General features: G+C 56.5%; 2 protein-coding genes across 2 annotated transcripts in view; both read left to right on the forward strand.

The window, feature by feature from the left end:
* ATP2A3 (ATPase sarcoplasmic/endoplasmic reticulum Ca2+ transporting 3) overlaps nt 1–1,793 on the forward strand; it is a 38,572-nt gene extending 36,779 nt beyond the window's left edge. The window contains exon 21 of the mRNA XM_029213352.1: nt 1,491–1,793. Coding sequence (XP_029069185.1) covers nt 1,491–1,591 — 101 coding nt within the window. The 3' untranslated portion in view covers nt 1,592–1,793. The remainder of the gene's footprint in view (nt 1–1,490) is intronic.
* Nucleotides 1,708–16,188, forward strand: P2RX1 (purinergic receptor P2X 1). The gene is made up of 12 exons (XM_029213359.1): nt 1,708–1,884; nt 10,501–10,648; nt 10,952–11,023; nt 11,475–11,544; nt 11,786–11,882; nt 12,186–12,266; nt 12,536–12,677; nt 14,325–14,452; nt 14,886–14,976; nt 15,397–15,462; nt 15,702–15,803; nt 15,914–16,188. The coding sequence occupies exons 1-12, from the start codon at nt 1,748–1,750 to the stop codon at nt 15,977–15,979; spliced, it is 1,200 nt and encodes a 399-aa protein (XP_029069192.1). The 5' UTR covers nt 1,708–1,747; the 3' UTR covers nt 15,980–16,188.
* Nucleotides 16,189–19,501: the final 3,313 nt, after the last annotated feature.

The raw sequence follows: 19,501 nt of genomic DNA on the forward strand, positions 1-19,501 counted from the left end.
TGAGGTCAAGACCAGGCCAAGGGGATGTGGCTACCTCCGCTCTGCCTCCCAGCATCTCTGGATTTTCCTTAGAAAAGCCAGGGCGTGGTACTCACCAGCCCCTCCTGAAGGCAGCATCCCCGGACAGACCCTTGAGCCTGAGATTAGCGGGAACTCTGTGTTGGGTGAGGCTGATCTGTTTGATGGGGGGATTGAGCTAGGGTGCTGGAGGGGCCCTCTGTGGGGACCCCTTGCTGTCTAGAAGGCAGCTCTACTCAGACAGGAGGCTGGGATTCCCAGCCCTGAGGCCTGGCTCCTTGCCCAGAGTGATTTCCCAGCTAAAGGCCTGCCAGGAAGAAGACTCCCATCAGCCTTCAGGGTGGGGCAGCCTGGACGGGGCGGGCGGGGTGTGGGGGAGCCCCGAGGACACCCAGCCTGGGTGGAGGGAGGGCCAGGGAGACCTTCCTGCTTCAAGCGGGGGCTTCCTGTACCGTGCAGGGTGAGCTTGGGCAATTCATTTCTCCTCTCTGAGCTCTAGTTTCCTCACCTGCAAAATGAGAGGGAGGTTGGGAGTTAGCCTCCAGCTCTGATGCTCGGAGAGTTAACACAGGACCTGCCCCAGCCCAGCCCCCAGGGCCCCTGCTTTCAGGGCCTGGGTTGGGGTTGAGCGCAGGGGCTGCAGGAGTGGCCTCAATTTCTCTGTCCTCAGTGTTGTCAGGACCCATCCCCTGGCCTCTACCTATGAGGAAAGTCCCATTATTGCCCCATTTCACGGATGAGGAAGCAGGCTCAGGGAGGTGAGGCAAGGTACCCAGGCCCCCGCAGCAAGCAGCACAGCCAGAGGTGTTCACTGAGGCGGTCTGATGTCAGGCTTCCCCTGCTGGGCTCTGGGAGCCCCACAGTGATGTGTGACAGACGCGGCCCTCGCCTTGCCTGGGTTCCTGCGCCCTGTGCTGGTTTCAGGGTAGTGGAGGTGCGGCCAGAACAAGAGAGGTGGGGGGATGGAGATGCCAGCCCGACCCTGAGGTTGATTGGGCACGGGCCAGGCTCAGACCCAAAGGGATGGGTGGATGGAAGGTGGTCTATAAGGGCGGGGTGGGGGTCCTGCCACAGGTTCAGGAAGTGTCAGGCATCTGGGCTGGAAGCAGCCCTCCTTCCTCTCTGCCCTCCTGGCTGTAGACTCCCAGGGACTGAGCTTTCCACCTGGGGGCCAAGGTAGGGTGGGGAGGATGTTTGGATACAAGATGGGTCCCTGGTTTGGGGAGGGCTCCAGCCTGAGGCTACTCCACCCAGGCCCTGGCCTGAGCCCCCAGCTCTGTTCTACCAAGCTCGTGGGGGGCAGACAGCTTTATCTTTGCCTTGTGACGGGTGGCCCATGGTTTCCTGCCAGCAGCTCCCGTTTCCGGAGGCCCAGCAGGGCCCAGGCGGAGCCAGGAGGGGCAGTGGGGCCGGGCCTGGGTGGCCCCCCTGGCCCCGCCCCCGCCTATCTTTGGGAATTTATTTGTCCACAGGCACAGCTGGTCCACAGTCCATTGCCTGCCAGGGGCCAAGAGCGGCTCTGACCACCCAAGGACTCTCCCTCCCAACTCAAGTGCTGACAACTGACCTCTGACTCCTGACCTCTGGCCTCACCTTTCCCACCCTACTCTTCCTAAGGGGCTGGGAAACCGCTAGAAACTTCGCTGTAGACTTGGGTGTTGACGCCTGGCTCACCCCAGGAGCCAAGGCCGTGCAGGGGGCTCGGTTCTCAGCCCCCAGCTGGGCCACCATGGCGCAGCGGCTCCAGGACGAGCTGGCCGCCTTCTTCTTTGAGTATGACACTCCCCGAATGGTGCTTGTGCGCAACAAGAAGGTGGGCGTCATCTTCCGCCTGATCCAGCTCGTGGTTCTGGTCTACGTCATTGGGTGAGTCTGGACGCCCTCCCTGCTGCCCTCCTGCACCAACCCCCAACCCAGGCCTGTCCTCCAGGCTCTGTGATGCTTCCCATGACCCCAAAGAGCCCCTCTTTCTCTCCATGGCCTGTCATGCTTCCTGACAAACCTTTCTGGTGCCATTCAGAAGGAAGGGAAGCCTGCTAACCCGCTGCCTAGATGGGGACACTGGGACGAGGGGCAGCCCTGCCTCTGGTCATGTGGTGAACAAGAGGCAAAGCCTCTGGGCTCTGAGGAACTGACCCACTGCTAATGGTTCCCTCAAGGGGTGGGGGGCGTCAGAGGCCAGGGCCCCAGCCAGCCCCAGCCAGAGCCCTTCCACTTCTGACCTCCCAGCCAAGCCACGCAGCTCCTGAGAGATGGAGGCCGCACCCCACTTTACAGGCCAGAGTGGGACGGGCCCTGCTCTCACCTGCCCTGCCTAAAGTAAAGGCATCCTGGTCTATTCCAGAACCTGAGCAGAGAAACCTTCAAATTCAGAACACCTGGTGCCTTAATGGTGGCATGTTACGCAGAGGTGGGAGGTCCATTCTGGTCCCGGGGAAGACAGCTCCTTTCTGGGCATCGTGGGGCCTGTCCCACCGCCCCAGGGGTGCAGGGGCAGAAGTAGGTGGGACTCCCCTGTGGGCTGCTGTTCTGGGAGCCACGCAAAGGCCATCTTCCTGAAATCGGTCTGGCTGTCTGGGCAGGTGCTTATGTGATCACACGTGTGTGTGGTGTGTGGATGCATATGCGTCGTACCCAGGGCTCTGTGTGGGGTGCACGTGCCCTCGTGTGTCTGGGCACGAGCCTATCGGGTGTGGCTGCTGGGGGTGCCCCTGGGGCTGGGCGCCCCTGTGTCAGGGACACTATGTCCACTTACAGTGACTCCACAGAGGGCTCCTGGAGGCCTCAAGGCCACTGAAGGGGGTTCAGCCCCCGCTGGGGGGTCTGGGGCACCCAGAAGCCCTGCCCCTCTGGTCTCCGTGTCCCCGTTTTTGCTGTGAGACCAAACTAGGGCGGGCTGACCAGGAGGCCAGTGACCACCTGGTCCCCCCAGGGCCTCTGACATCCAAAACAACCTTCCCTCTGCCCCCACCCCCCACCCCGAGGCCCCAGAGCTGGTTGGGTGGAGCCAGGGCTACGACCCAGCCCTCCGATACCTTTCAGACTCTGCCTCCTTACTGTTCACAAACCAGTTTGATATGTGCGGTGTAATTGAGCTTGTGAGGGAAAGAGACCCAGAGGGGAGCAGTGGGGTTTCCAGGTCACACAGCAAGTCAGCCTCCAGGCCCAGTTAGAACTGGGGCCTCCTGATCCCCAGCCTTAACTCTGCCTTCTCTTCCCCTCCTCACAAGGGCTCTGAGAACCCTTCTAATGGGACCCCGATGTGTTTCCACCATTAGCCACACTCCTGACCCTCCAGCGGGGAGAGAGCTTGCCCACAGGCCCAGCGCATCGCTCCCACCAGGAGGCTGGGAGAACGTTGTCCTCACCGTGGCCCCCATGGTTCCACATCTCTGCTTTCGGGTCAGCACTGCCAGACCTCCTTTTGTGTGTTGGTGACAGACTGTCAGAGGGAAAGGCACAGTCCTCCCACCCCACCCCCAGCTGCAGCAGATGCCCCAAGCCACCATCCAGTCCTGAACACATGCCTCCAGTGACGGGGACCTCACTACCTGCCTCCTTCCCTTCCTCTCTCCCAAGACAGTGCGCTCAGTTTCCAAATGGATGTGGCCTCCTCAGTGTCGGTGAGACTCAGAGACACTGAATGATTTAGCCTGGTTCTCACAGCTAGAAAAAGGCTGAACCAGGATTTGAATCCAGCTGTGTGACTCCAAAGTTGGTCTTGATATCCTGGAAAGGAAACATGCTCAGAGAGGGGCACTGACCTGCCCCAGTCACAGAGCAGAGGGAGGCAGGCAGAGTCCCTGGAAACACCCACCAACCCCCAGACTCCAGCTGGGGCTGCCACTCCTGCTGTCTCTGGTGCCCTCGTCTGGCCACTGCCCACTGCTGCACTGACCGCTCAGCTAGGCACCCGCAACTGCTGACCAAACCCAGCCTGCACTTGGTCTTACAATTTCAGACCTCAGTTTCCCAGCTGTTCCACGGAGCAGGGGTTAGGGGACCCCCTCCAAAGACATTGTCTGCAGGCTCAATAATTTGCCCTTTTCTGAGGAGGGATGGCCTTCCTTTAATTGCCCCCCCTTCCCAAGTGCCCTGTCTGTCAGACTCTCTGGTCCTGTGGGCACTGCAGGGGCACAGAGGGGAGCATAGAAGAGCCAGACACCCCAACCCCAGAGACAGAGAGATAGTCCAGATGGGGGGTGGGCAGACACAGAGACAGAACTGGACAGAGGGACAGACATTGGAACACAACACTCAGATGAAGAGAGAGGCCCTGAGGCTCAGATATGGAGAGGGAATTATTGAGACAGAGGCAGAGAGGCTGAGATGCTGAGAACTCGAACAGACTCCGAGGAGGGAAACTGAGGCTGTTTTCTCTGTCAGTCACAATCCTCCGGGAAGTTGAGGGCAAGTGGAGGGAGCGGACCTGAGGCCCTGGCGGCCTGAGCTAAGATGTCACTCTTTTTATCTCAAATTGGGATGGTTTAATTTGCCGTTAGAGCTGTCTCCTGGGAGGTGATGAGCTCTCTGTAACTGGAGGTGTGCAGGCAGTGGGCTGTCATCCATGACCTCGCAGGCCCATACAAGAGGTGTGTTGGGATATGTCCCTGTCTGGGGGGCTCTGGCTGCACACACAGGAGGGTCTCAAGGGGATTTATGAATGCCGCTTGGGGAGGGGAGCCTGGGAAGACTTCCTGGAGGAGGTGGCACAGTGGTGGAACCAGCCTTGAGCAAAGGCCTGGAGGCTCTAGTCCAGGCAGTCCTGCTCTTGGCTTTCCCTCAGGCCTCCTGTGCGCCCCTACACAGAGCTCATGAAATCACATGCCTCTGATCTTGGAGTGCACCAATCAGAGATAAGGAGAGATACAAATTATTGCTGGGAGAGACACATCCAGGGACACTTCCATAGCATCTTCTCTGTGCCTAGGCCTGTGTCAGGTTCCCTGGGACAGAGGTGGGGTACAGGGTGGGCAGGGGGAGAGAGAGAAGCTGAGGATGAATTAGCTGGAACTTCTTGGTTCCTAGGGACTGAAACCCAATCAAAATGGATTAACAAGGGAGGATGAGGGTATTAACTGGTTTGTGTAACTGAAAAATCAGTGTGGGCTTCAGGCCTGGCTGGATCCTCCCTGATGAGGGTGCAGGAGCATGTTCTATGGGAAGATGAGGAATTCAGGTTGGTCCCATTGGGTTCTCCAAGGAAGCTAGCCAGGATCTTCTCAGCTCTGCTTTCCTCTGTGGAGGCCTCATTCTCAGGCAGGCTCTCTGCCCTCAGAGTGGAAAAATGGCCACCAGCAGCCCTGGGGCACAAAAGCGTCTTCTCCTCCAGAGTTCCAGCAAAAGTCCCGGGTCCAGCTCTTATCGGCTATGGTTGGGTCATGTGCCCATCCCAGAACCAGTTGTTGTGGCCAAGGAAAGGGAATGTCCTGACTGGTGGAGCCTGGTTGGGTACCCACCTCGCTCCAGGCGCTTCTGCTGGAAAGCAGAGTGTGATCGAAGGTCCTGGGGCAGGGAAGGAACACCCAAAGAGTCACTAGGGCTAGGCTGAGGGAGCATGAATAGAGACAGGGAGAGGAAGTGGAGGAGTGAGCAGGGCCACTGGCTCAGGCCTCTCAATGCTGAGTTGAGGGATATGGGCTTTCTCCTGCAGGTGGTGAGGAGCCATGGAAGGGTGTCTAACAGGGGAAGGCCCAGGGCAGGCAGGTGCTGGGGTAGGGGGTGGAGGCCAGAGGCAGGACAGCTGTGAAGAGGCAGCAGTGATAAGAGGTGAGGGTGAGGCCAAGGCAGAAGCAGCGAGCATGGAAGACAGGTCATCATCCCAGTGGGCCCCGCACTGGGGGTGGCCACAGCTCAGCTTCTACCCACCGTTGCCGCATCAGGACATGTGCCCAGCATGGCCAGAGTTCCTGACTTCTCAAGAGCAGTGGGAAATTGGAAATTACGGGTGAAAGGAACATCTCTTGGTGTTTAGAGGTTGGTGATTCAGTCAAAACACTTAAAGACATAAATCGTCAGCCTGACTTGTCTGCAGACTGCATGTTGATGAACCTCTGAGCCCCGGTGTGGGCCCAGCTCTGAACTCAGTCCCCCCTGGGCCCGGAGCCTGGTCTTGCCTCTCTCCAAGGATGCTCTGCCCAATAGCACGTGGCCCAAGGCTATACCCTGTATCACCAGCCACACGACCTGTCCTCCCTGCCACAGGCCAGAGCTGCCCCGGCATCTGCCCCAGCTCCTCTTGTGTCTCAGCCTCCCCACAAGAAGCCCTCTGGGTTCTTTGATGAAAGCCAAGGGGAGATGGGAAGGATGGAGGGATGCAAAGAATGGGGGCATGAGAGGGAGGGTGCCATGTCCAGGCTGTGAGCCTGGGGGTTGGGGCAAGTATGGCGCCGCCCTTCAGGATGAGGGCACCAGAGAAGCGAGTTCTGTGGGAAAGTGAGGCATTCAGTTTGGTCCGGTTGAATTTTTGTTTTGAGATAGATTTCACAAGTCATAACATTCGCCCTTTTAAAGTACACAAGTTGGTGGATTTTAGTGTAGTCACAAAGTTGTGCCACCATCACCACTATCTAATTCCAGAACGTTTGCACTATTCCAAAAGGAGCCTCGCACCCCTTAGCAGCCACTCCCCATTGCGCCTCCCTACCCCTTGCTCTGCCTATTTTGGACGTTTCATAAAGATCAAATCGTACAATATGTGGCCTTTTTGTGTCTGGCTTCTGTCACTTAGCACCATGTTTGCAAGGTTCGTCCACGTTGGTTGTAACATGTTTCAGTTTTCAGTCCTTTTAATGGCTGAATAATATTCCACTGTATGGAAATTCCACACTTAGCTGGGCATTTGGGTTGTTTCCACTTTTTGCTTGTGAATGATGTTGTGAACATTTGTGTATAAGTTTCTGTGTGGACATGTTTTCCGTTCTCTTGGGTATTTGGTTCTAGGAGTGGAGTTGCTGGGTCAAATGGTAATTCCATGTTTAACTTTCTGAGGAACTTCCAGACTGTTTTCCAAAGGGTCAAGTTAAGTTGGAGGTACCTATGAGATGTCTGGGAGGGGGGTGGGAGGGTAGGCAGGGCAGGGGGGAAGAATCTGTGTCACCAAACAGTTGGAGATTCAACATTTGCATAAGTTCTTTTTTTTTTAAATGTTTATTTATTTGGCTGCACCGCGTCTTAGTTGCGGCATGCAGGATCTTCGCTGGCATGTGGGATCTAGTTCCCTGACCAGGGATCAAATCTGGGCCCCCTGCATTGGGAGCACGGAGCCTTAACCACTGGACCACTAGGGAAGCCCCTATATAAGTTCTTTGAGTGCAGAATTTTGGTTTGTTTTTCCTTGGCACATAATAGGGGTCCGATAAATAAATATCTGTTGAATGACTGAATGTGTGGAACTGAATCTCGGAGGAGAGCGCAGAAGTGGAGATAAAAAATCGGGGACAAAGTGTGCCCGCAACAGCACACACAAGGTTCTGCCTGGGCTGAGAATGGAAGCCAGAGGATGGGGACAGATCGACATTTAAGGAGGAATTGGTGAAGGAGGACCAGAGACTGTAAATAAATAGGATTATTTTATCATGTGCTTGCTGCACGCCAAGCACTGTGTTAATTTCCTTAAAAAGAGCTCATGGGAACGTCCTCCACGCCATCACCTAGACTCTTTTTCTTCCTGGAGCCCAGCCCACGGCTCAGTGAGGGGTAGGGCCTTGCTTGTAAATATCTGTGGAGCGATCAGCATCTTTGAGGTAGTTGCCTTCACCTCCCTTTACTGAGACATCTAGTGCTCAGAGAGGTTTAGTCTGTAGCCTGAGGCCACACAGCTGGTGAGTGGCGGTGCTGGTGTGTGAACCTGGGCCTCTGTGACTCCAGAGGCCACACCCTCAGCCACTCCACCATGTGGCCTCTTCCACAAGGGGCTGTTGAAGAAGAGAGACTACTGGGGACGAGGAGGAGAGAATGGAAAAGAGAATTTCTGGAAGGGGAGGGGCTTCTGAAGATGCCAGTGTCTTTGGCATCAGACCCCCTTGGTGGCCTTCCTGGGGTGTTGACCACAAGACCGGATCAAGGAGAGCATGGCTTTGGAGGGACAGGCCTGGCGCCATGGTCATTCTGGTATTATCAGAACCGAGGTCATTGATGTCAGATTTGGGCCACAGGACTGACAGCCCCTGGGAACAGACACAGCCTGGAATGGCTACATCAGTCCCAGGGCACAGCCTCCGTGTGGCTCCTGGCAGACACATTGATACCAGACTGCTCAGTGGAGGGGCCAGGGTCCTGGGCTGGGGAGCCTCAAGCCTGGGTCTCCCTCTGACTCGGGAGGGACACTCCCTCAGCCCTCAGTTTTTCTATCTATACGGTGAGGAGTTGGTTTTGAGCAAAGAGAGACATGCTGCTACTAGGATGTCAGGGATCGGGGGGGCCCAGGAGGCAGGCCGGTGACCTCTCTCTCCTGCAGTGTGTTCAGAATGCGGAGCAGCTCCCCAACATCCCCCTCAGTAGCAACTTCACACTTGGACATGGAGCCAGAGGCCTTCCTGGAGGAAGGAACCTAAGGAGACTGGGGGAATAGGTGATGCCCCACCCTCCCTGACGGGGCTGGAGGCAAGCAGGCAGGCTCAGGCTTTGTCATGCCTCACCTGTTGCCATCTGAGACCTGCAGGGGGCAGCAGTGACCATGCTTAAGCTTGGGAGGGGTTGTCTGGGCTCCAGCACCAGGCTTTGGGGGTCGAGGGGGCTTGGAGAAGGAGAGGAGTAGACTATAGGAGGGGAGAGGACGACATTGGTGGGCTGCCTTCCTGGAGCCTGGAGCAGGAAGACAGCCCCCAGAGAGCTAGTGGTGACTGGGAATAGGAGGCCTGGAGAACTCTGTCATGGGTCCTGAGCTCTGGGGGACAGAAGAAGGGCTCTGAGCTCTGCTTTGGACGGGTGGGCTAAAGGTAGGGTGAGGGGTGACAGGGGCAGAAACACACCTCCCCACAGTCAGCCACAGCCACAAGTGTGCTCACAGATTTGCCCTGGAGATACACAGCTACACACTCTGATGGATATCATGGACACACACACACACACACACACACACACACACACACACACAGAGTTACAATGAATCGCCAAGATTCTTTCCTGAAGGAAGGGGACCACACCCTGGAGAGAAGTATTATCCACAACTCTCACTTGTAAGCTACGGAAACCAAACCCAAATTGGCTTAAATAAAGGAAAAGAATTTATTAACTTGTATAACTGAAAAGTCCAGAAGTGACTTTTCAACATGCTTCAGGTGTGGCAGGATCCAGGTGCTCAAGCAACATTGTCAGGAGTCTGCCCCTCTCCATCTACTGGCCTGGCTTTTCTCTAAGCTGGCTTCATTCTCAGGCTTGCTGTCTCCGTGAGGTAACACAGATGACTAACCATACCTTGCTTAGCCACCCAACAGAGAGGATCTTTCTTTCCCAGTAATTCCCAGAAAAATTCTGGCTGCGTTGCTGAAACTCCTCAGGGTTGTGTGCCCATCCTTAGACCCATTGCTGTTGCTAGGGCAATGGAACATTGATTGGCAAACCCTGGTCATATGCCCCCCACTGTGGGGCTAGGAGGGAGGTTGACCCCACTAAACCTCCCAGATTGGAAGTGGAGAACCCAGAGGAGCAGGGGTTCTTGATGCTGGGAGGGGAAGGCCAGAATTTCCTGAGAAAGCTGGGAGACCTCCAGCCTGACCCACACCCACAAGGGCCTCATCTGGGGCCAGATGCTGTGAGCCCTTCAAAGGGCCACTTGCCCCTCTGGCTTCCCTTCCAAGTCAGTCCCCCTCCCCAAGAGCTCCCAGCATGGCTGAGATAATAGTAGCTAATGTCTATACAGTGCTTAGCCCATGCCCGTTTCCATTCCAAGTGCTTTCACAGGCATTAACTCACAACATAAGTAGTATTGGTACTATTATTGTTTACATTTTACGAGGAAGCTGAAACAGAGAGGGATTTGCCCTAAACAGAGACTAGTTTACCCCAGCTCATACAGCCTGTGAGATTCAAGCCCAGACTCTCGGGCACCAAAGGTCAGGCTCTCGGCCATCGTCATACTCTGCTGTGTCTCAGCGGGAAGAGCTCAGGAAGGGAGGAGATAGCGATGAAGACTGGAGTCCAAGCAGCTTGGCCTCCAACAAATGCTACTCTTGGAAAAGGCTCTGAAAGAGACCTTCAGGGGCTCTGCTCCCTGGCCAACCAGTAAGAGTATTTTCATAGTGAAAAGAATGGTAGAACCCCAGGCACAGGCCAGCAGGGGGAGCAGGTGAGGATTTCCAGCCTCCAGTCCAAGATGTAGCTTTAGGAACGGAGAGTGGCTCAGAGACGCGTCCGGGGAGGGGAAGGGAAAGGACTTGACACGTCCAGCTGGTGCCGGAAGGGGCGGTGGCCCACAGCCTCATGCCATCCTTGAATGGCTCCGGCCCACTCTGGCCCCTCTGCCCCCCAATCCCCCCGCAGGTGGGTGTTCGTCTATGAGAAGGGCTACCAGACCTCGAGTGGCCTGATCAGCAGCGTGTCTGTGAAGCTCAAGGGTCTGGCTGTGACAAAGCTCCCAAGCCTGGGCCCCCAGGTCTGGGATGTGGCTGACTACGTCTTCCCAGCCCAGGTGAGCAGACTCGGGGGTGCACCTTCCACCCACAGGGCTTGCTGGCTCAGAGCTGGGTTATTAGGCTCCATCCCACCTCCCTGTGGGACCAGCCTAGCTCCTCTCTGTCTCTGGGCCTCAGATTCCCTGTGAGTGAGGGGCGGAAGCAGCCTCATAACATCACCCCAGTCTGATGTCGTGGGTTATGGAGGCTGCTGGGTGTCCTGTGGGTTCTGGGGGCTTGCTAGGGCAGTGCTTGGGTTCTTGGGGCTCTTCTCCCAGCTCAGAGCCCTGCCCTCCCCTCCCCCTGCCTCTCACTTCCAGGGGGACAGCTCCTTTGTGGTCATGACCAATTTTATCGCCACCCCCCGGCAGGCCCAAGGCCACTGTGCAGAGGTGAGGACTGTTGCCCATCCCCCCTTCTTGGACCCACAGGGGAAAATAACATAGAAGAGGAGGCCCCCTTGGGCATTGGAGGGGAAGCCAGGTAGGCTTCCTGCGGCACCACAGTGGTGGAATCTCAGGCATAAGTTCACACACAGGAATGGCCCACCACTGGCGGTTGCTGAGGCTTCCCTCCCAGCTGTGTGCCAAGCAGGATGCCTCAGTGCCTGCCCAACCCCCAAGCCCCAACCTTCCCTACCCCTGCTGTGACATCAGCACTAGGGCAGCTGGGCATGAGCCCAGAGGGTCCTGGGAGGGGACTGGGGGAAGGAGGCTGTGATTAAGGGTCACTCCAAAGGGGTCTGAGACTCTGCCCCACACCCTAGGGCCATGCGGGGGGCGGGGGGATCTTCTTAGGACCCTACCCAGGGGACCTGGGGCCAGCAGCTCTCCCCTTCCCCAGAACCCGGAAGGGGGCACGTGCACGAATAATAGTGGCTGCACCCCGGGAAAGGCAGAAAGGAAGGCCCAAGGTAAGGTCGGCCTCCTCCTGTCCCCCTCCACAGCCTGTCAGCTCCAGGCTTCCTCCACCAGGATGTCCTTCCTGCTCTCTCTCCTCCCGCCACCTTGACCTTGGCCTCCCCTGTCCCAGAACCAGCCAGGCTTCTGCTCTTGGACGCCCCATCAATGGGGGCTCCTAGGAGTGGGGCCTGGGGGTTCTCCTCTGCACCCCCAGCTTGGGGTGAGCACCCAGGGGTTCCACCCTTGCTCCAGGCATCCGCACAGGCAAGTGTGTGGCCTTCAACGACATCGTGCATACGTGTGAGATCTTTGGCTGGTGCCCCGTGGAGGTGGATGACGACATCCCATGGTAATGCCCTGTCCTTCCAGGGAGCTGGGAGCAGGGTCCCCAGCCCAGACTAGAGGAGCATCTGGATCTGTGCTCTGTCCCCCCTTCTTCCAACCCCACCCTCACCCCATCTGTGCAGCTCAGGCCAAAGATGCCCCAGCCTCTGCTCAAGGGGCCTGAGAGTCCACATTACAGCATGCCCACCCCTCCAATGACTCAGGAAGATCCCATAGGCTCTCACAGCCCCACACGCCAAGCCCAGCTCTGGTAGGCACACGAAGGGCTCCTGGGGAGGGGGCAGTGAGTGAGTGCCGTCTCCTCCAGCCCTGCCCTTCTCCGAGAGGCCGAGAACTTCACTCTCTTCATCAAGAACAGCATCAGCTTTCCACGCTTCAAGGTCACCAGGTTTGTGGGAAAAGCGGGCAGAAATGCAGGCGGCTCTCAGAGGCTGCTCCAGCCGGTCTTAACCTGTCACCTCTGTCACCCTGCACTCATGCTGAGTTCCTTCTGGAGGCAGAAGCTTGGGCTGGGCCCCTGGGGTGGGCTGCCTTCAGTCTCCCAGGGCTAGGGAAGGGGCGTCTCTAGGGCCCGGGAGGGGTCCCCAGAGCTCCCGGGCATGGTGGGTGCCCTCCCAGCTGGCATGCTGCCACCACCAATGCCCTCTGCCCCTGTAGGCGCAACCTGGTGGAGGAGGTGGATGCCGCCTACATGAAGACCTGCCTCTATCACAAGACCTTGCACCCACTGTGCCCAGTTTTCAAGCTCGGCTATATGGTACAAGAGTCAGGCCAGAATTTTAGCACCTTGGCCGAGAAGGTATGGTGCCAGCCGAGTGGGGAGGGCTGGGCCCCCAGATCATCAGGCCAAAAAAGACTTTTCAGGCCCAGTTAAGCCCCGCACCGCACCCAGTCCCTAGCGTGGGCTGAGCATATATATATAGATCTATCCCCTAATACTGGGGGCCCCTGTGGTTCAGACCTGTGTCCTCAGCAGGGCCTGACATGGACCTGGCACAGAGGAGGTGCCCAGAATGAATGACCATAGGCAGATGTCACTTGGGTGTCTTCCGAGGGCCCAGTGTTTTTTAAATATTAGATACAAGCAGCTTAAATCCCATGGCCCATGGCCCTGAGAAATCCTGTGCCTGCCCAGGTTTCCTGGGAATTCTGGAGGCTGAGATGCACACAGTCACGTGGGATTCCCAGAGAAACGGTACCTTCTAAGGAGCACAGACCTGTCTGACTGGGCTCAGATCCTGGCTCAGACAAGTCTCTTACCTTCAGTGGGTCTGCGCTTTTGCACCTGTAAAGTGGGAGCAGTAATAGTGCAAGTCTCTCGGGATTGCCTTGAGGGCACGGGACAGCACTTCAGGGTGGCCTGGCCCAAGGCATCCTAGGCACCTGCTCCCTTGTGATCCTTATCGTCTGCTCCTGTGGGTCCAGGGATGGGAATCAGCCCCTCTCCGTGACATCACACACCAAAACAACTCACCCACAGTGCCTTCGTGGAGAACACGGGTCAGCAAACTTTTTCTTTAAGGAGCCAGAGAATAAGTATGGGCCACAGGTCACATGGTCTCTGTTCTAGCCACCCAGGTCAGCTGCTATAGGGCAAAGGCAGCCACAGGCAATGTGTAAACAGATTCGGCCCTGAGGCCTCAGTTTGCCAACCCCTGGAGGGGGTTTACACAGTAGCAACACACAGGACCAGAAAGCTGAATGTTAGTTTCCCCTGTTCCTAAAAATCTCCCTGCCACCCCCAGTAGGAACTTCTCACCCATCACCATTGTCTGTAGGCACCTAGCCTCCCGTCTAGCTGCCCAGCTCCACACGCAACTCTCCTCTTGCTCAGCCCACCTGTCCCTGATCCTTGCCTCGCCCAGAGGGGCTTCACTTTCTCAGGTTTTCTCTTCCCAGCCCATGTCTTTACAGACTCCCTCTTTAATTCAACAGCTATTTACTTGCCTCCTGCGCTGTGACTCAGGAGTCAGTGCAAATGAGACAGACAGCTCCACCCTTGTGGAGTTTACAGTCTTGGAAGAGATGCGTTAATAATCACACAAAATAAATGTGTGGTTACAAAGTGACACGTGTTCTAGAAGAAAACACAGAGGGAATCACAAGGGCATATTTTAGACTGGGGGTGGTGGTCAGGGAAGGCTTCCCAGGAGAAGTGACCAAAGGATGAGAAAGAACCAGCCTTGTGGGGAATGGTGGTGGGCGGGGGGGAGAGTGACTGCTTGTGCAAAGGCCCTGAGGTAGGAAGAACCTGGTGTATTCTAGAAACTGTCAGAAAGCTGGAATGTGATGGGTGGGAGGCGGGACCAGAGAGGGTGACGGGACCTCAACCCTGAAGCAGCTTCTCAGTGTCTCTTCTCAAACAAACAGAAAACAGCTGCACCAGCTGTAAGGCAGGAGTTCTTGATCCTAAACCCCGGATCTTGAGGGCCTGTGTCCCTGGTAGGGCGGGGTGGTAGGCATCACCATCGACTGGCACTGTGACCTGGACTGGCATGTGCGACACTGCAAACCCGTCTATGAGTTCCACGGGCTGTATGAAGAGAAGAAACTGTCTCAAGGCTTCAACTTCAGGTGCCTGCCGGGCCCCCACCAGTGCATCCTTCCTTGGCGTCCTGCGGGCTTTTCTACTCCCAGAACCCCTTAAGGCCAAGCAAGTGTCCCCGGGAGGGGAGCAGCGGATCCTAGGAAACTCCCATTCTCCCGGAATTGGCCAAGCAGGGAGCACGAGCCCGGAGGCCTGAGCCCTGCCATTGGCTCTCGGCTCCCTTGAGGCCCACCTGGCCGGGACTGGCTGGGGAATTGCCCACATCAGGAGTTAGGGCAGCGGTTGAGTACTGCATTCCTGGAATGAGGCCTGCGATTCCCCCTCTATATAATGTTGGGGGGCACGGGGCTGTCCTCATGGACCTCTAAGGGCTCCGGTATCCCTGATGCTCTGGAAACTCTGGACCCAAGACAGTTCTCCATCACCCACCCTCTCCTGCAACCTCTCCCCTTCCCCAAGGTTTGCCAGGCACTTCGTGGAGAATGGGACCAACTACCGGCACCTCTTCAAGGTGTTTGGGATTCGCTTTGACATCCTTGTGGATGGCAAGGTGAGTGTCCAGTGTGAGGGGTAGCCAGAGACACACTCTCGGTTCCTTCCGGTGCTTGTTGGGTGTCTGTGGTTAGAGGCGACAGGAAGTTGGATGGGCCTCATTCAGCACTTCTATATCTGATAACAGAGGGACCCAGATGCTGTTGAGGGCAGGGCTTTCCAGCCTGTGACCACACCTCCCTCACTGTCTCCCTGTGTCCAGGGAGGGCAGAGTCAAGGTCAAAACCCAGGGCTCCCAACCAGCAGCTGGGTCTCCATGCAGATACAGAGCCGTGGGCAGCAGGCTGTGGGACCAGCTACCAGTGGAGGGTGGGGAAGGCCCCTTGCTCCCGGCCCGGTCCCAGCGCTCCTGAGGAAGGCCTTTTCCACCAGACCCTTCTGGCTGTTAACCCTTCTTTCCCCTGGGCCCTGCCACCAGGCTGGCAAGTTTGACATCATCCCCACCATGACCACCATTGGCTCTGGGATTGGCATCTTTGGGGTGGTAAGTGCTGAGGTCATGGGGTCACTGCGCCGGGGTCAGGCCCTCCCCTTCCACACCTCAGCAACAAGTCTCCCATCCCAGACCTGACCGAAATTGTTCCCTATTACTGAGCCCACCCCACCTCCCTAGACCTGCACACAGTATGTCTGAGGAAACTGGGGCCCAGAGCTGGGGCAGGACGGAGGTGGGGAGTGGAGGGTCCTGTCCCCACCCCCAGGTTCCCGTGCGCTGCCCCTCAGGCCACGGTTCTCTGCGATCTGCTGCTGCTCCACATCCTGCCCAGGAGGCAGTACTACAAGCAGAAGAAGTTCAAGTACGCGGAGGACATGGGGCCAGGGCCGGTAAGAGAGCTCCCGGAGCCAGCCCTGCAGAGGCCCCAGGCCTGCGTGTCTGTGCCGGGGAGCCAGCTGCTTCCCCCGGGATGACTTTCATCCCCGCAATGTTTACACAGGGGGCGCACGACCCTGCGGCCACCAGCTCCACCCTGGTTCTGCAGGAGAATGTGAAGACATCCTGACCTCTGTCCCCCCCTCCTACTGGACACAGCAGGCGGGGAGCCTGGTGGGGTCTCAGCCAGGGTGGAGGGGTCTCCCCAGGAGCGCTCCCACCCTCTCGGCCAGGCAGACACCAGGTTGCCGGAAGCTCAGGGTGGACTCTGGGAGAGACCTGCACAATTCTGGGCTCTGGCTCCAACTCTGCAGCCCCCAAGGGAGCCTCACACCAGCCTCAGCCACTCCTGGCCCCAGGTTTTATGCCTCTCCCTCTGGGCCCTTGTCTATCCATCCTACTCCCTCATGTCTCCAGACCTCTGCTGTCCCATATGGCAGCCACTAGCCATCGGTGACTATTTAAATTAATTAAGATTGAATAAAATTAAAACTTCAGTCCCTCAAACAGCCACATTACAACTGCCGAATACGCACATATGGCTGTGGTTGCCCTATTGAACCACATGGAACGTTTCCAGCATCGCAGAAAGTTCTGTTGGACAGCTCTGCTTGAACCCTTTTTCTTACTGACCCCAGATTTCCCTGGGATGCTTATCAACAGTGCTGGCACCTGGGGATTCCCTGGCAGTCCAGTGTTTAGGACTCTGCGCTTTCATTGCCAAGGGGCCTGGGTTCGATCCCTGGTCAGGGAACTAGGATCCCACAAGCTGTGAGGCCAAAGGAAAAAAAAAAAAGAAAAGCAGTGCCAGCAACTGGGTGCACCCCAGACCTCCGGAACCAGAAACTCCACGTCTGGTCACATGATCTGCAAGCATAGCAAACTCTTCAGGTCATTTTCAGGACCTAAGTTTTAGAACCGCTCCTGATCAGGTATCAGACTTAGCTGGGGCCGGCATCCCCTGGCGGGTGCGGGCCTTGAGCAGGTGTGTGGTGTGCTCACAAGCCACACGGTGTCTCATGCACTCCTCCCCCTCGTGCACACTCTCACCCGCACGCACAGCCCCCCTCCCATCCACACTGTGTGTTTGAACAGCTTGGGCCCTGCAAACACAACCATCTGAACACACCTACACCCCCAGGCACAGACTCATGGTCCACGCCACCCCGCCTCTGTGGGGATGTGCTTCTCCTCAAGTGTGTCAGGCCAGGACAGTCTCTTCTAGTGATGAATCCTTACTCAGCTACCTCTGGTCAGCGTGGGAGCCTCAGCCGAATCCTGGGCTCTCTGCCTGTGAGCCAGCCCCAGCTCCCGAGGCCTGCCCGGCTCTGTGTGAACACAAGGTCTGGGAAATCAAGGGCTGGAGTATAATAAGAGGACTGGTGAACGAGTTCAAACCTCTGCCTTCCGCCCTTTCTTCCCAGCCCTCTCTGAAACCCAGTGTCCGCAGCTGTGAAACACGGGGCTAAGCTGAGCGATCTTTGAGATCCTTCTGGGTCTCTCCGTGGGAGGTGGTGAGCTGACCCTTATGCAGAGGCAGTGCTGGGCATCAGCTCACCTCTATCCAGGGGCCGCTGTCCTGGCACGGCCCCAGTCATTGGAGATCTTCCCAACCCTCCACACGCCCCTCCCCCGGCTTTGAAAGGCCCGGCACTGGGACAAGCAGAGACCCCAGGAGTGGCCTCATGAAAGCAGGGGAGAGGAAGGGGCTGGCTGTCCCAGGAGGGAGATCGGATGCAATCCCAAAGAGGGGAGGAAGGTCTTGACTGGAGACAGTGTGGAAGGATCCTCCAGGGACCCTGCTGTGGGCATGACCCTCCGGCCAAGCAGGGTCTCTGGGCACCCCCATCACCATGCTCTGTCTAGACCAGTGTTGTCCAACACCAGTGATGGAACATTCTCTATCTGTGCTGTCCAATGTAGTATTCACATTGTGGACGTTAAGTATTTAAAATGTGGCTCATGCAACCAAGGAACTCAATTTTTTATTTTATTCATTTGAATTTAACTCGCCACGTGTGGCTAGTGGCTACCATATTGAACATCACAGGCTAGCCCCTCCCCTCTCCCTCAGGCCCTTGGCCTCCTGCCGTCTTCCCCGGCCAAGAGCCATCCCTCGGATTTTACAAGACAGGCACTCCCTCTTCTTCCCTCCCTTCCTTCTCCAGATCTACCTGCTTGTGCACCTCCAGTCCCCTTCCCTCCTGAGTGAGCAGAGGATTCCTCCCTGGAAATCATGCCTCACCCAGCCTGGAGGCCGCCTCTCCTCTCTCCCGCTCCTCTCCTGCCTCCTCGCAGCCCACATTTCCCTGCTGCTCTGCCTGCTCTCTGTTCACTGCCACCACCATTCCAGAAAGACCAGTCTACACTTCCCTCTGGGTCCCACCCTCTACAATTGGCCTCCAGCCCCTACCCCCACTTCTAGATGCCCTTGCCAAGGTTACCAGCGGCGTCCTTGTTGCCAGATGCAAGCAGACACTTCAGCCCATATCCTGCTCAGCCTGTCAGCCTCTGACACTGTTGGCTGAGCCCTCCTTTGTTGAAAGATTTCCTTCCAGCAGCTCCTAGGACCCACCCTCTCCAGATTTTCTAGTCAGCCTGGAGTGTAGGGATAAGATAGTTTTCAATTGCAACTCTGTCACTGTGTGTCCTTGGGCAAGTTGCTTAACTCTCCAAGCCTCCTCTGTGAGTCAGGGAAAATAATAGCCTCTACTCAGGTTGGGGTAAGATAAGATGCATAAAGTACCTAGCACAGAGCCTGGCACACAGTAGTGCTCTGCCCCTGCCTCTATCCTCTCTTTCAATGGCAGAGTCAGATAGCTGTCCCCAGGTTCTTGGCTGGGTATGTGGCTGCCTAGAATGGAAGCTGCATTTCCCAGCCTCTTCTTGCAGCTGGGTCTGGTCATGTGACTGTTATAGCTAATTGGATGTATGTGGAAGTGTCATGTGACGCCTTCTGGGAACTTTCCTTAAAAGAGAGCTGGTGCAGATCCTTTGCCTTCTTCTTCTTCATCCTTGTCTCCATCCCACTGCCTGGAATGTGTGCGTGATGGTTGGAGCTCTAGCCGCCATCCTGAATCACGAGGACAAGAGTCAAATCCAGAAGTGGCTGGAGTAGTGAGTGGAAAGGGCCACATCTGGGAGGTCTTTGTGGAGCACAGCTGACATACTGTTACCCCAAAACTGGGTTCACCTTCTGGTGGGTGTTGAGCCAAAAGACACAACCAAGCCAAAGAGTGGGAGAAGGAGGCACTTACTACCTGAGGCAAGTAAGGAGAACACTGGGGATCTTTCCCAAAGCAGTGTCTCCCCGAATGGCAAAACTGTGGAAGTGTTAAGCTACGGGTACCTGCATATTCGTGAAGAGGCTTGGGCAGTGTATGAGTCATAGAATTGGGGCAAAGGTTGACAGAAGCGTCAGAAAAGATCAACATCATCCCTCAGGTTCTAGTTGATCTGGTGGTTGAAGGGGGTTTAAATTCTGCAAAACAGCTCTTTTAAGAAAGTACTTCAGGCTAATCTGAAGTACTCAACCAGAATTGGGGGTCTTTACAACTGCTCTATTATCTTTGCCATTGTTATTTCTCCACCTGATAACAGCTGTTTGTTCCTGCATTCTTTTGTTCCCTTATGATCATTAATTACTGAGACC

The sequence above is a fragment of the Monodon monoceros genome, unplaced genomic scaffold (genome assembly GCF_005190385.1).
Source record: "Monodon monoceros isolate NGI ecotype Baffin Bay Population unplaced genomic scaffold, NGI_Narwhal_1 Super_Scaffold_9, whole genome shotgun sequence".
Taxonomy (NCBI): domain Eukaryota; kingdom Metazoa; phylum Chordata; class Mammalia; order Artiodactyla; family Monodontidae; genus Monodon; species Monodon monoceros.

Coding starts and splice junctions, on each gene's coding strand:
- P2RX1 (XM_029213359.1), top strand. CDS start 1,748: ATGGCGCAGCGGCTCCAGGACGAGCTGGCCGCCTTCTTCTTTGAGTAT. Junction 14,977..15,396: donor ACATCCTTGTGGATGGCAAG/GTGAGTGTCCAG, acceptor CCCTGCCACCAG/GCTGGCAAGTTTGACATCAT. Junction 15,463..15,701: donor GGATTGGCATCTTTGGGGTG/GTAAGTGCTGAG, acceptor GCTGCCCCTCAG/GCCACGGTTCTCTGCGATCT.